At 39.4% G+C, this 13,078-nt stretch overlaps 1 protein-coding gene across 7 annotated transcripts in view; it reads right to left on the reverse strand.

Annotated features, from left to right (window-relative positions):
- The window catches only part of TCF12 (transcription factor 12), a 172,966-nt gene that overhangs the window by 117,256 nt on the left and 42,632 nt on the right, over positions 1-13,078 (reverse strand). For all 7 annotated transcript variants that reach the window (XM_086757016.1, XM_086757015.1, XM_086757020.1 and 4 more), the window contains 2 exons: positions 9,094-9,167; positions 5,383-5,451 (listed from right to left, as the gene is read on the reverse strand). In XM_086757016.1, coding sequence (XP_086613142.1) covers positions 5,383-5,451; positions 9,094-9,167 — 143 coding nt within the window. The remainder of the gene's footprint in view (positions 1-5,382; positions 5,452-9,093; positions 9,168-13,078) is intronic.

Here is a 13,078-nt window from a genome sequence, read left to right on the forward strand (position 1 = left end):
AGCCTCTAGGCAATAGCCATACCAAGGTGTCCTAGCTAATTTAAAAGATGATGGATTATGTGACCACGTATGTTTCCAGAAATAAACAACCATTGTGTTTTGGAAAGAATATTTTCAGTCATTGGATCTGTGTATTTGTCAATGGCTCCCAGAGGGAAGACCACAGAGCCAAAACCTGACTGGGTCTACTGAACACGCAGAGCGGGAAGAACCTTCCTAAAACAATGGCAAGCTGAAAACAGATCCAGAGAAGAGTACAGAGAACAGTCCCCTTCCTTTTTGCCTTGAGGATCACCCACACTATGCTAATTTATCTTAACTGAACACCAAGAAACATCACATTGTCACGGGTCACAGTACAACTCCATTTAAGGCACTAACAGTCAGGAACAATGTTGTTTCCAAACGGTGACCAAAATGCTTTTACAAAGTATTCACCTGAGAAGAACAGGGAAAAGACACAGCGAGACAGCAAAATGCATACGTTCCCATGTATACTTCTGACAAAAAAAAGTACTGAAGAAACACAGGGATCCACACGGCTGTATTTTAAGCATTCAGTCTATCATTTTAAAATGAAGTACTTCATATAATTTCAATAATTTAAGTCGGAAAATAAAGAACTTCCAATCAACTCTATAGGAACAAAACAAGTTAAGTCTGAAAACTTACTTTCAAATTGTTTATACATTGACTATTAGCTCGGATGTTGCCATTGCAACTATACTTGGCCATACTTTGTAATTCTACCAACCAGAGAGATAGGCACAGGAACTTTTCTGCGAGGGAATGAGGAATTACGGAATAAGTCAGTTTGCGGCTGAAAATAATCACCAATGTATAAACCTACTATGCAACAAACAAACAAACAAAAAATATTTAACCCACTAGCATTATCATAAAATCACAGAAGGGTTTGGGTGGGAAGGGACCTTCAAAGCCCACCCAGTCCAACCCCCCTGCCAGGAACAGGGACATCTCCAACCAGATCAGGTTGCTCAGAGCCCCGGCCAACCTGGCCTGGAACGTTTCCAGGGGTGGGGTGTCCACCACCTCTCTGGACAACCTGGGCCAGTGCTCCACCACCCTCAGTGTAAAAAATGTCTTCCTAATATCTAATCTGACTCTCTAATACCTCCCTCCATTTTGAAATCATCACCCCTCCTCCTGTAACAACAGGCCCTGCTGAAGAGTTTCTCCCCAACTGCACCAGAAACAAAGAGTTGTACACTTTCTAGTTTTAATTCTGATTCCCTTTCCCTATCAGCAACCTTTCACTACAATATGCTAAAGACAGAAATGTAGCTTTCTATGTTACTTGGTCACCTGCTAGTGACTAGTGGGTAAAAAAAGAAGACATCACTACTCTAGATTTCAGGTGTTATCAGGAAAAGTCAAGAGAGCTTTCACAACCACCCTCCAAGTGTCATAATAAGTTATGTGCTCTGTAACACAGCTCTAAAAATATTCATTATTTCCACATACCAAGTTGAAATAGATGTAAACTATGTGTGCAGGAATAGAACATGAGAACAACTGAAAACATGGTTATTTTTAAACTGCTAGAGCTTTGGAAAGGGAAGGGGGACATAACACATTGAACAAGGAATCTATTTTTAAGTAATCACCATTTTCTCCAGTTCTAAATCAATTTCCAGGAGGTTAACTTAGTGAATGATGAACCTGACTTTAAACAGCTAAACCCAATGGCCAGCTACACCTCTCGCGAAACAAGTATGAACATCACGTGTAACAGGACAATTCCCTGGCCACATGGAAAACTAATCTGTGAACAGATCCCAGTGCTAATTTCAATATGATAGGTAGTTCAATCAAAACAAAACAAACCACGTTTCTCCAATACAGCTCATCTGATGGAAAATAGATGTTTCTAGCTCTTATCTAAGCTATAAACCAGGAAATAAGGTAATACAAGTATAGTCAACATACCAACTATAAATGCTTGAAGACAATACTTTAAAAACCTAACGAAAGCATTCAGAACTTAAATATCAGAACTTGCTTTGAAAAATGCTGCCATAAATCAAATGACAAAGTAAGCTGCATTTGCAGAGAAGTCCTGTGCACTGAATATGGGGTATTTAATTTAGGCTTTGATTTCACACCAAATCATCTGCTACTTATAGAATGTATCAGGAAAAGCAAATAACCAGCAGAAGAACCACCAAACAACCTCCCTCCCCCGCAAAAAAACGAACCCAACAGAGGACAAAAAGGACACAAATACAACAGACTTGGTAACACTTACTGTATTTCTGTGTCCCTCTTGTCTTGTTTTGCTATTTAACAGCTTCCTTTCTTGTTATGTACCTGAGATTAAGAGGTATAAAATACTATTTCAAAACTTGCTATCTTATTACTATTTTTTGACTTCTTTGCAAATTAAAAGCTTCTAGTGGTAGGGGTGGAAAAGAATACTTTGGGCATATAGTATTTTGGGTTCCAATTCACATCTGAGTATTTCACTACAGCAGAGGGCAGAACCTGTTGACGACTTGATGACTAACGCTACAAGACTATCGGCATCTAGCAGTGGTATCTCGATCAGTTCAAGTCTGGCTTCAGGTAGATACATAGCAGAGTTACATAAATGAAAAGGAAGACATGCTGCACACTGGGAACTGAAGCTAGATTCTGTGTTACATTCGGTGAAAATGGACACTCCCAGCTTTTAGTGCAGTGCACATGCTAGAAGAGACTTCAAACACCCAGAGCTCAGATTTTGGAAGAAAAATACCTCAGCTAATTTATGCTAAATTCTTAACAGCTAAAATTATTACGTGTGTATATATATCAAAAGGCTATCCAGCAAGGAAATGTCTTACGAAAATTTTTTTAGATTTGCTTTATCTGGAGACAGCAATGTAAACAGATGAAAAACTAACTTGCTCCTTTTACTGCAAAGACATGTTACAACAAAATCCAAACAATGAAAGAAAACATCAGGGTATTATCCTTCATGAAATAAAAGCGACCATTAGCCACACCGCAATAAAAACTATGGTAGAAAAATGTTTAATTAAAATACGTTTATCCCCAAAAAAGTGATTATACCAATTTGTTTCTGGGTTAAGAGTCTAAATGACAACTCCCAAATAAAGTGGGAAAGCTAAAAAGTTTGGAAGCATCTCACAACAGGAAAGCGAAACTTCCAAGCGCTATAGGGCAACATAGTATTGTGCAGCAAACACGCTGCTTGGGTCAGGCACCTCAGAATTTGCTTCAAAGAGCTCAGCAGCGCACAGCTTTGAAGAAGCAGCTGGCCAGCCCTCTGCAGCACGCACCAAATGCCAGCCACCCTTCTAGCGCAAGGCATGACGAACACAGGCAAGAGCATCTCCAGCTCTCTATCACTCGGGTAAGGAGGGACTCGCCTATATTAACCAGAAGACATTCCCTAAAAAACCACCCCTGTTGCACATACAGTTTTTGGAAGAAAAACAAGCACCACAGGAGAGGGACAGTGTTGTCTATGGACTTGAGTATAATCATTCAGGAGTAAGGGAGACCATCAGCACTTCACAGAACTCTGCTGACTTGCTAATTACCATTCCCGAACTACCCCACTAAAAAACAAAGCTTCCCTACCTGTTCTTTTTTGAAATAGATACATTTTCAAGTGATCCATTTTTCTAACAAGACATTTGGCCTATGCAAAAGAGATTTTGCCTACAGAAGTCCCTAATTATCAGTTTGCGCCTTCTCACAAACTTGAGACCGCCACAGCCAAGTCCAACACAGACACCCGCAGGTCTTGCAGTGTTAGAACGCTATTCAACATCATTAGCTAATGAAAAAGCAAGGCTCTCACGAAAGGTTTTCGCAAGCCTGCAGTGATTCTCAGCCTCCAATGTTAGTTCAGAACACTACTGAAATAAGAATATTTTAGATTCCAATAAGGTATTACCAGAGACTCTTAAACTAAACTGCTACGGAATATGAGAGAAGGATCTTTTGTGAATTAATTACTGATCAAATGAATGAAGTACATCTACAAACACCCCGCCCCAAGCACCAATGTACGTCCAGTTTTCATAGTGAAAAGTTACCAATGTGTTTGCCCCACTTCCCCTAAAAGCTGTACCCAGACTAACATTCTCCAACAATTCCACAAAAAAAAACATCAAGTCCGGGTGAACAAAGACATAATAAAGTTTGCTGATAACAAAAAAACATTTTAAAATCATCCTAAGTAAATGTTAGTGTAGAGTTGCAAAGCAAGTTCTCCATGAAATTGCTAATAGAAGAGCAGACAAAATTTGGTGTAAATAAATACAAAAGAAACATATTAAAAAATAACTCAGTGTCATAACAACATAACTGCTGTACAATGTAAGAAAAAAAAAAATCTTATTTTTTTTCTACACAGTTTTTGAAACAATATCACTTCAGAGCTCAGTGACAGTTAAAAAATGCAAGACTTAGGAACAAGAAAGGAACCAAGAATGAAGGTGTAATTATGTCACGGTATACCCTCATCCTGACTAATGCATGCAGCCGGCATCACCCTGACTCTTCAGTTACACAGAAGACGCAGAAAGATTCAGAGAATAGCACCAAGAACTACCACAGCTTAGAAGTTATTATACAAGCAGAGACCAACACATTACGATTCTTCAATTTGGTTGAGATGAGCAGAGACATACAAGTGGTATGTAAAATAAAAGCGTTTGTGGGGGGAAAAAATAATAAATTATGAGGTACCTCAGTAATAGCCAATCATTACTGTTCAGAACACAGGAACATGGTGGAAATCAGTTAAATCACTAGTCAGCATACTTAAGAAAAAAACATCAATATTTTTTCCACAAAATGCTTGTAATTATTGCCAAAATTGTAATCAAAGTCAGAAAAATTCACAACTCTCAGAGAACAAGTCCACCAACAGCTATAAGAACAATATCCATAAGGTTGGTGCTGTCCAGGAAATCTCCTACGCCCCTATGTGCTGGGCTTTGTCGGGAGAGTACAACAGTAAAGGTGGCAAAATATTTGCCCTATATTTACACTCTTTCCTTAAACATCACTGCTGGACACAATCAGACCACTTATACTGACCTGAACAGACCTTCAGGAGGAGGTGGGAAAGGAAGATCTGCTTTAGCCAGTCTTCTACCATCTTACTTAATTAGCCTTTGACAGGTATGTAACTTAACTATCACTAAATTTCAATTCTATTTAATTGAAAACCGCTTATTATTATGCATCTGTGGAAATGCCAGCCAATACTGACCCAACAATTTAAATTCTCAAATAGTTCGGTCACTGTATTGTGACCTTTAAAAGAAAACTCCAGTAGTAGGCTACACATAAATAAAAAAAAAAAAAAATTGCACACGAGATAAAAAGAACAAGCGGTACCTCTTGAGGTTTCAACTTTTCTATGTCCGTGGAGAGGTCTGAGCTTTTTCCATGAAGACTGCCATTTTCCTGTGAACAGGGAAGCAGTAAGAACAGTTAGGACAAGAATAATGTTCTATATTGAAATTATGGGAACAAGCACTGGATTTTGAAGTTAAACTTGAACAGGTAAGACAATTTTAACTTATTTAGACTGTGTATTAATCACCACAAGGAATAACCTAAGAACGTACACAGGTAAGCGTATCATTTGCCCTGTCTCCCGAGAACCTCTGACCTATATCCTTACAACACAGAGCCACGCTCATGTTAGCCCTTCCGCCGAGCCATCCGATCAAGCACACGAAGCAGCAGTCAGAACTTATCTTTATGCAAAATTCTGAACCAGAAGTGTAACGTGTCTCATTAGCTGAAAGAAAACAAAAAAATAAAGACCATACATCTTCCTTAAAATGTATGCATGCAAACTTGACTTAGACTGGTAAATGAAGAGCAGTGCTTTTCCAGGGATCTCAATGCAGAAGGGAACTTCCTTTGTTCTACTTTTTTTGCAACGGGATGAATCCATTTGTGCCTCTCACCAATTACCACTTCTATATACAGACAGTATGTATTTCTAGTGTTCATTACTTTTTGGGGAGGAAAACGCAGGAATGCAGTTCTTGTAAAACAAATTCCATTTTCTTTAAAAGAAAACTGTTGTCATTTAAACAACATCCTGGACAACTATTCTTCATTGCTTCACACAGGGCCTCCACAGACAGTCAGGTTTTTCCCCCTCCCACTGCCAAATCTTTAGGTGTACTGAAGGCCTGGGCAAAGATCTGTATTCCTCGGTCCAACCCCCTGAACTCCTTTGGGTCACCACTTCACATCAATTCTGCATGGTATCTATCCCGGCCCTGCGGGACAGGCCTTCCTCGGGGCATGACAATGATATACCCCATAAAATCAAGGAGATGCACATGGTCTGTAATCTGTCAAAGCCTAGCACCAGGGGCTGACACCTCCTAAGACAACCCAAACACGCTGAGCTCTCAGGAAAATCTAAACCTACCAGCATTGTCCGCTGCTGTGACGGATCCCATCAGGAACTGCTGTGGGACCAATGCTTCAGGCTGTGGAGCCAACAGCTCAGGCTAAGGTGACACCATGGAGAAATTTAATGGACAATCTAACGTCACGTTCTGTGCTAATGTGAGACTTGCTCCTAAATTTATATCATCTAGCAGGTTTTCAAAAAAGAAAGTTAGTGTAGGAAGACATCTGTAAAAATATTCAACTTATAACCACCTCTCACTAGAATTTAGGACTATTGGGAATTTTCCCCCCCTACAGGATTTCTGCTGCCTTTAGACAAAAATCCCCTATTGAAGTGAAGAAAACTTTACCATCTCAACATTACAGAAACAAATGATTTTTTTTTTTTAAGAGAGAAGGCAAAACATACCAAATATTGTTTTAGGAGACAGAGGGAAGAGGTGAACCTGATTATTTCATTTTTTGTTTATAAATCAAAAGAGTCTGTATGCAAATATTCCATCTGCTCTTGTCCTGAATTTTGTACTGATACACACAAAGCCATACTATAAAATCATCAAATTAAACCACAAATACAAGTAGGGAAATAAATTTACCTGTCAGTATTTTCAAAGTCTCTCTTTCAAAAAAAAACCCAAACCAGATAGCATTAACTGCCAACTCTCTAAAATTAAGCATACTTTATGATGTATTTAGCTTGAATTAAGAACGACCAATTAAAACAGTATGCTCCAGTTTAAACAAAAATGAGCATATTTTCTTTAAAAAACCCCAAACAACCAAAACAACAACAAAAAATCCATCACAAGCTGTAAATAATTGGTGCTTCAGAATGAACTCTCAGTATCATCTCAAGTTGCTAGCATGCAAGAGAAGAATCCTCTGCACTTAGCCAGAGGAGGAAGAAATACTTCAGGAACATTCTGGGGATAGACTCCATCAACTATTACCAGTATACTCAGTTTGGCTAGAATCCAACTGGCTTTAGCTGAAACTGTTCTAACATAAATTATGTTTCAGCAAGAATTGTTTGCTGGGAAGATAATTTTTTGTCAGTATCACTTTTTTTTTTGTAAATATAAACTATTTAAAATCCAAGTTACAATTGCTGGGGGGAGAGGTACACCTGACACTTATAGGAATTTAACATCTGTCTTTTTCCTGAAGCCTTCCACAGGACTTAAGACAAACCTACGTCTAGATTTGCTTTTCTTAATGATACACCCAAACTGCACTGACCTCTCTCTCCGATTCTGCTGTACCTCTGTTAGAACACTAGCATCTACCTTTATTACCAACTTCGGGGTATAACAGTATAATTTATGGAGGGTTTGATTCCTGACCAGTGTTTAAATTTCCTAGTCATGATCTTCAGTTATGGCAAAAGCAAAAACAGCAACAAAAAAAACCATAACAAAACAAACACACCAGGCACCCTGACTTTACATTATTGGAATGTTAGCTGGCTGATTCTCTAACGTGAAAAAAAAAAGTTATTAATATAGCCACAGAGCTGATGAATCACAAGCTCAAATTCCAGTTAGGTCAGCTTAACTCATGATTGATTAAAATTGATCAGCAACATCATGAGTGTCAAAACACCAAACACATAAGAATAAGATTTACTTGAAGCTGCGCAATAAGATTCCATTTCAAATACAAAAAAGGCATCTAAAGGCTGGGCTTCATGCCTCAAATTATGCAGGATGTTTTAAAATGCTGCATAGAAATACTTCTGTAACCTATAAAGTTCTTCTGTCGTTTTATTATAATTTATTTACCACAGATCAATGGAAAAATTAGGACTTCATGATAAATCTTTCTAATGCTCTCTTATGAATTCAGAGAGATATTTTAATGATATCCAGTGAGCTGGGCAAGACCCTGCAGTCTACCCACTGCACGCCACAGCAAGAGAAAGCTGCAAGGGTGCGAAAGCTAACACAGCTCTCTGGCTCAAAGGTACTGAAATCAGAACAGGTTATTTAGATTAGGCCTACCAGTTATGCTGTGTACATCCAGTAATTAACTCATTAAGTACTTAGCTCAATAGCTTTTTTATGGAGTAGATATTCATAAAAAGAAAATTGAGCAGGTGAAAGGGAATGTGATTTACTAAGGGGAAAGCTTGCTTTTGACCAGTGAGTTGAGTCTTAAAAAGGCAATGTTGGTTTAGGATATTAGATACTATCAAAAACCTGTAGCTCAATAAGCAGGATGGATGAAGCTGCAACAGGAAGAAGAGGAAGGTATTTAAAAAGAGAAGTGTCTCTCCGGCATCATGACACAGCACATACTATAGCTGGCTAACGTTAATGGAGAGGCAAGCGTTCCCTATGCTCCGCCAACAAATCGGCTCCTGAATAAGTAACACAACTTCTATTTTCTGACCTATTTCTATTTTCATTTTATTTCTGATAAATAAAACATGCTCACCACCCACGTATACACTTATGTACAGTTTATTTTCATAAATTTTTAACCTGTACAGTTTTTAGCCTTAGAAATCTGAATCGCTATTGCAGCATATCAAAGTCATGAAGTCTCTAAAAGATGCTAATCTGTGTATTTAAAGGAGCTTACCCTTCAAAACCATTGCCAAATCAGCTGCTGATTTTCACTGTACGTTCCCATAAACTTTCACTATGAGTTATTATGTGGGAACCTTACCCTTGAAGATTCGTAGGAAGGACTTGGCTGACCGCTTGTTCCCCAGGATGTGGCACCTGTTCGCTCATCCATACCTACCAACAAAAAGAAAAATACACACCTATAAGAAAAGATAGCAAAAACATCATGCTCTCTGATGCAACCTGAAAGTAAATTCATCTGCTTCCGTACACTTAAAGCAGTATTTCTAAAAACAAAATGTAAGATGAACAGTTCCCTTGTTAATGAAGCTGGCTACAAAGCAACCTACTCATTTGGACACCTGCAGCTGCTGAGAACAGGAGCACAAAAAGTCAAGAAGATTTGCAAGTCTGCAGTGTCTGCCCTACCCAATCTATAAGGAATTAGCATAAGTAACAAAACAAGCACAGAGATGTTAGCCTGGCTTTTTGCACAGCCTGATTTATCCTGCATCTTAAGTACTAAAAGTTGCAGCACATACTGGGAAACCTATACTTGTTATCTACTCTTCACTCTCATGTCTTGCTTAAGTATTGCAAAATGTGCAAAATTATTTCCCCTACTTGCTATTTACATGACATGCAAGATATTTTAGCGGGGGGGGGGGGGGGTGGGGGGGGGGTGGGGGGGGAAGAAGAAGGCAAGATAGACAAGTTATATTTCAATGGCTTAAAAAAAAAAAAAACACCCACAGAAACACATGGTGTCTACCCTACTAAAACAGGAATCTTCTTAAACTCTGTAACGGTTCTTTTAGAACCGGTTCCCTTTATGCAAATCCAGGTTACAGCTCAAAAGAGAAAGGGGAAGGAAAAAACAGGGAGACCTTTAACTCAGTATCAGAAGATGTATCTCGCGTACTGTCTAGCCAACAATTAGAAATGCTGCTACATGAAATATAAAATTGTCATGCATGTATCTCAGACTGGCCACACTACAGAATACAACGCAAGGAAATACTATGACTCCACAGATAGTTATTTACAGTATTCTAATAGCTATTTCCTTAAGAAATGGGTTTTATGAAGCTTCAAAATACTGTTTTGACAAAGACAGTACGCAGAAGGCTTGTTAAACTGAAAGTACAGTAAAATCACCAGATAAGAACTATAGACACCTTTTGTGTGCTGCAGGAAAGACCCTCAAGGCTGGAGAACACCCTTTGAAAAGGAAAATCCACAACTGTATCGAGGCAGCAGTTTGTGGAAGTTTGCTGCATTGTGCAGCTGACAGCACTATTGTTGTTCCATTGTAACCGATCCAGGAGCTGAGCAAAAAGTCGTGGCTGGCACTGACAAAGGCAAAAGTAATCTTTTGGCACAAGTGACTGCGTTCTGCCAGAAACAACAGCGTGAGTAATCCAGTGATTATCATAACAATTCTGCCATTGCTTTCGTTTCAAAAGAGATGGGGGGGCAAAAAAATAACTTGCTGCAAGACAAAGCCTTTGGGGAAGCCTAAAACACAGTACGTTACATCAACACATGTGGGAAATATGTCAGTAGATACTGGTTATGCACGGAGCGTTCAGATGCATTCCCTCTCACCAGTAAAACATGTCACTCTTAAAAATTTGAGTCAGCGGGACACGAGGACCTATGTTACGGTTTGGCTAAATCAGCACATATATAGCTAAAAATTCTCCTATTTTAGCTCTGCCATTTGAATAATGCAAATAAATTGTTTAAAGAAATCACGCTAAACTAAAATTTAACAATTTAATATGGGGAGGAAAACTAATTTCTAAACAGTTCCCAGAATTCTTTCTTCTGAAACAGCCCGGTACAGTTAGCTAGAGTAGTCAGGAGTACCAACACGCTTCCTCTTTTCTACCAGGTGTCTTTTCTTTTCCATGCAGCATTTTTCCTTTTCTTGCAAGCCCAAGACAGGCTCACTTCTAGACCTACCCTTTAACCAGAACTTGCAGAGGAGGCACACGCACCCACACTTCAGCAGCTCCTGGAGGGGTACAAGGAAGAATTTCATACACTGCACACAGAACACTGGCGCTCTGACTTACTGCCACTCGACATCTGGGTTTGACCTGGCACACCACCTCTGCTGCCTTCACCCCTAATGATCATAGCACGCGCCAAACACGCAGAGAGCCAGCTAGCCAGCAATGCCCAGCCGGGGAACCAGAGACGCCTCCACAGTAGCACTCAGGGAATATGTTCCGGTTTGTACGCTATGTTTTTTTCCACCAATGACAGATGAAAAACACCCAAACGCTGCAACAAAGACCCAGAGAAGCTCTAGCAGGCTGGGCACAAACCAACAACACATACTTTAACACAGCCCGATGTAGCTCTAGCGAAGGAGCCAGGAGCGTAAGGTACACCATGCAGGTGAGAGGAGAGCCTGAGGTGGGGAAATCGCAGTAAGAATGAACACAGGAGTCACCTGTGGCAATAAATTCTATCGGGTCTCAAAGCAAAAGTGTAATCAAAATGGTTCAAGCATTTTCCTGGGAAACACAAAACAGAACATAGGAACTAGGAGGATCATCACCTTTGTGTAACCCTTCCACAAGGAAACACATTGTCCAATTAGTATCCGCTAATTTATCACAGATGTTAAAGGGCACAAGAAAGCTGTGACAGCTAGCAGGGCACTAGAAAACATGCTACACACGGAAAAGCTGCAGTAGCTTAATCTGTTTAGGCAATGCAAAAAAGGGGGAAATTCAACAACTGTGTGTTACAAAGGTCAGTAACACAGACACAGGCCAGTCAGGCAGACAGAAGTACAGCGAGATTCTACCCCCACTTCCTCCTTTTAGTAGGCACTGAGGATGGAAAGTAACTGAAGTGACCCACGAGTTGATTTTGTAATTCTCAACCCAGATCAGCCATTTCCATAGCAGGTAGGCTGCAGTCTAACCAGAGTCACTCCCTAAGTCTGATCTTGGTTCAGGCAGATTCCCTGTGGCTTGTCTGGCTGCCATGGCACCCCGCTGCACTCACCACCGCTGTGCCGGGGAGGACCAGTGGGACATCGCCCCTGCCCTAGGCGGACCGAGCACAGCCCAAAGCCGGGACCCCAGCCAGGCAGCAGGAAAGGCTGAGTGTTCCTCACTCACCTCAGGAAGACTAGGCCAAGCAGTCACGAGGACGCTTTCTGACTTCATGCATTGAATTCTAAAAATGTTTTGCTTGATGTCACTCTTAAAACAGCACTGTGAGCATTTCAAGCTCTTCTGCAAGAAAAGCTGAAGAAGGCTGTTGTCTCATTACTTCGACACGTGCATTCCTTCTAAAGAAGGAAGGCATTCAAAGATTCATCTAATAAAAAAAATTGTATCTTACAATTAAACTGAAATGAAAGTTATTTTTCTTGCTGGTATAAGACAAAGATGACCATATTTTAAACTTATTTCAAGAGACACAGGCTCTAATGTTCGTGTAAACAAGATGATGTACTTTATAGGGTTACCATCTGCTATGATGTTGATCAAATAAATGATTTGACCACCCCAACATAATATCAGCACATTGTGGATTGTTACACTAGGTACTCAGGGTATGAGTTTTCATCTTCTATAGCTTCTTTATCCAATTTTGCTTCAGAGTAATGATATTCCTTCAGATAAGATTCAACAACTGAAATCAATTGCCAAAAAAAACCAAACTAGAGCACAAACCATAAATGTTGATTGTAGTTTGCATCTTAGACACCCAAAGAAATCAATCTACTCTGAGAGTCTATATTGCAATGGTCTATTGTGAAGTATGCTACAAAACTGTATTTTAGGTCTAGACTTTATAGCTAGGATATGCAAAGAGAAATATTATTTAAGAAATACCATCTCAATTAAAAATTGTAAATTTCAATAGCTTAAGACTAGTTGTCAGCCTCTTCTTGTTGATTCCAAGTAGAAAATATTTCTAATTTTATTGTAGACTTAATATTTTTAATAACATAATAAAATAATTTATATTTTAACAAAGTACCTGAAATTTGCAAGTAACTAGATAATCAAGTAACGACAAGACAGTTCCACACATTCATTACCTGGTGGGGC

Source organism: Chlamydotis macqueenii, chromosome 12 (genome assembly GCF_036417535.1).
Source record: "Chlamydotis macqueenii isolate bChlMac1 chromosome 12, bChlMac1.mat, whole genome shotgun sequence".
In the NCBI taxonomy this organism is placed as follows: Eukaryota; Metazoa; Chordata; class Aves; order Otidiformes; family Otididae; genus Chlamydotis; species Chlamydotis macqueenii.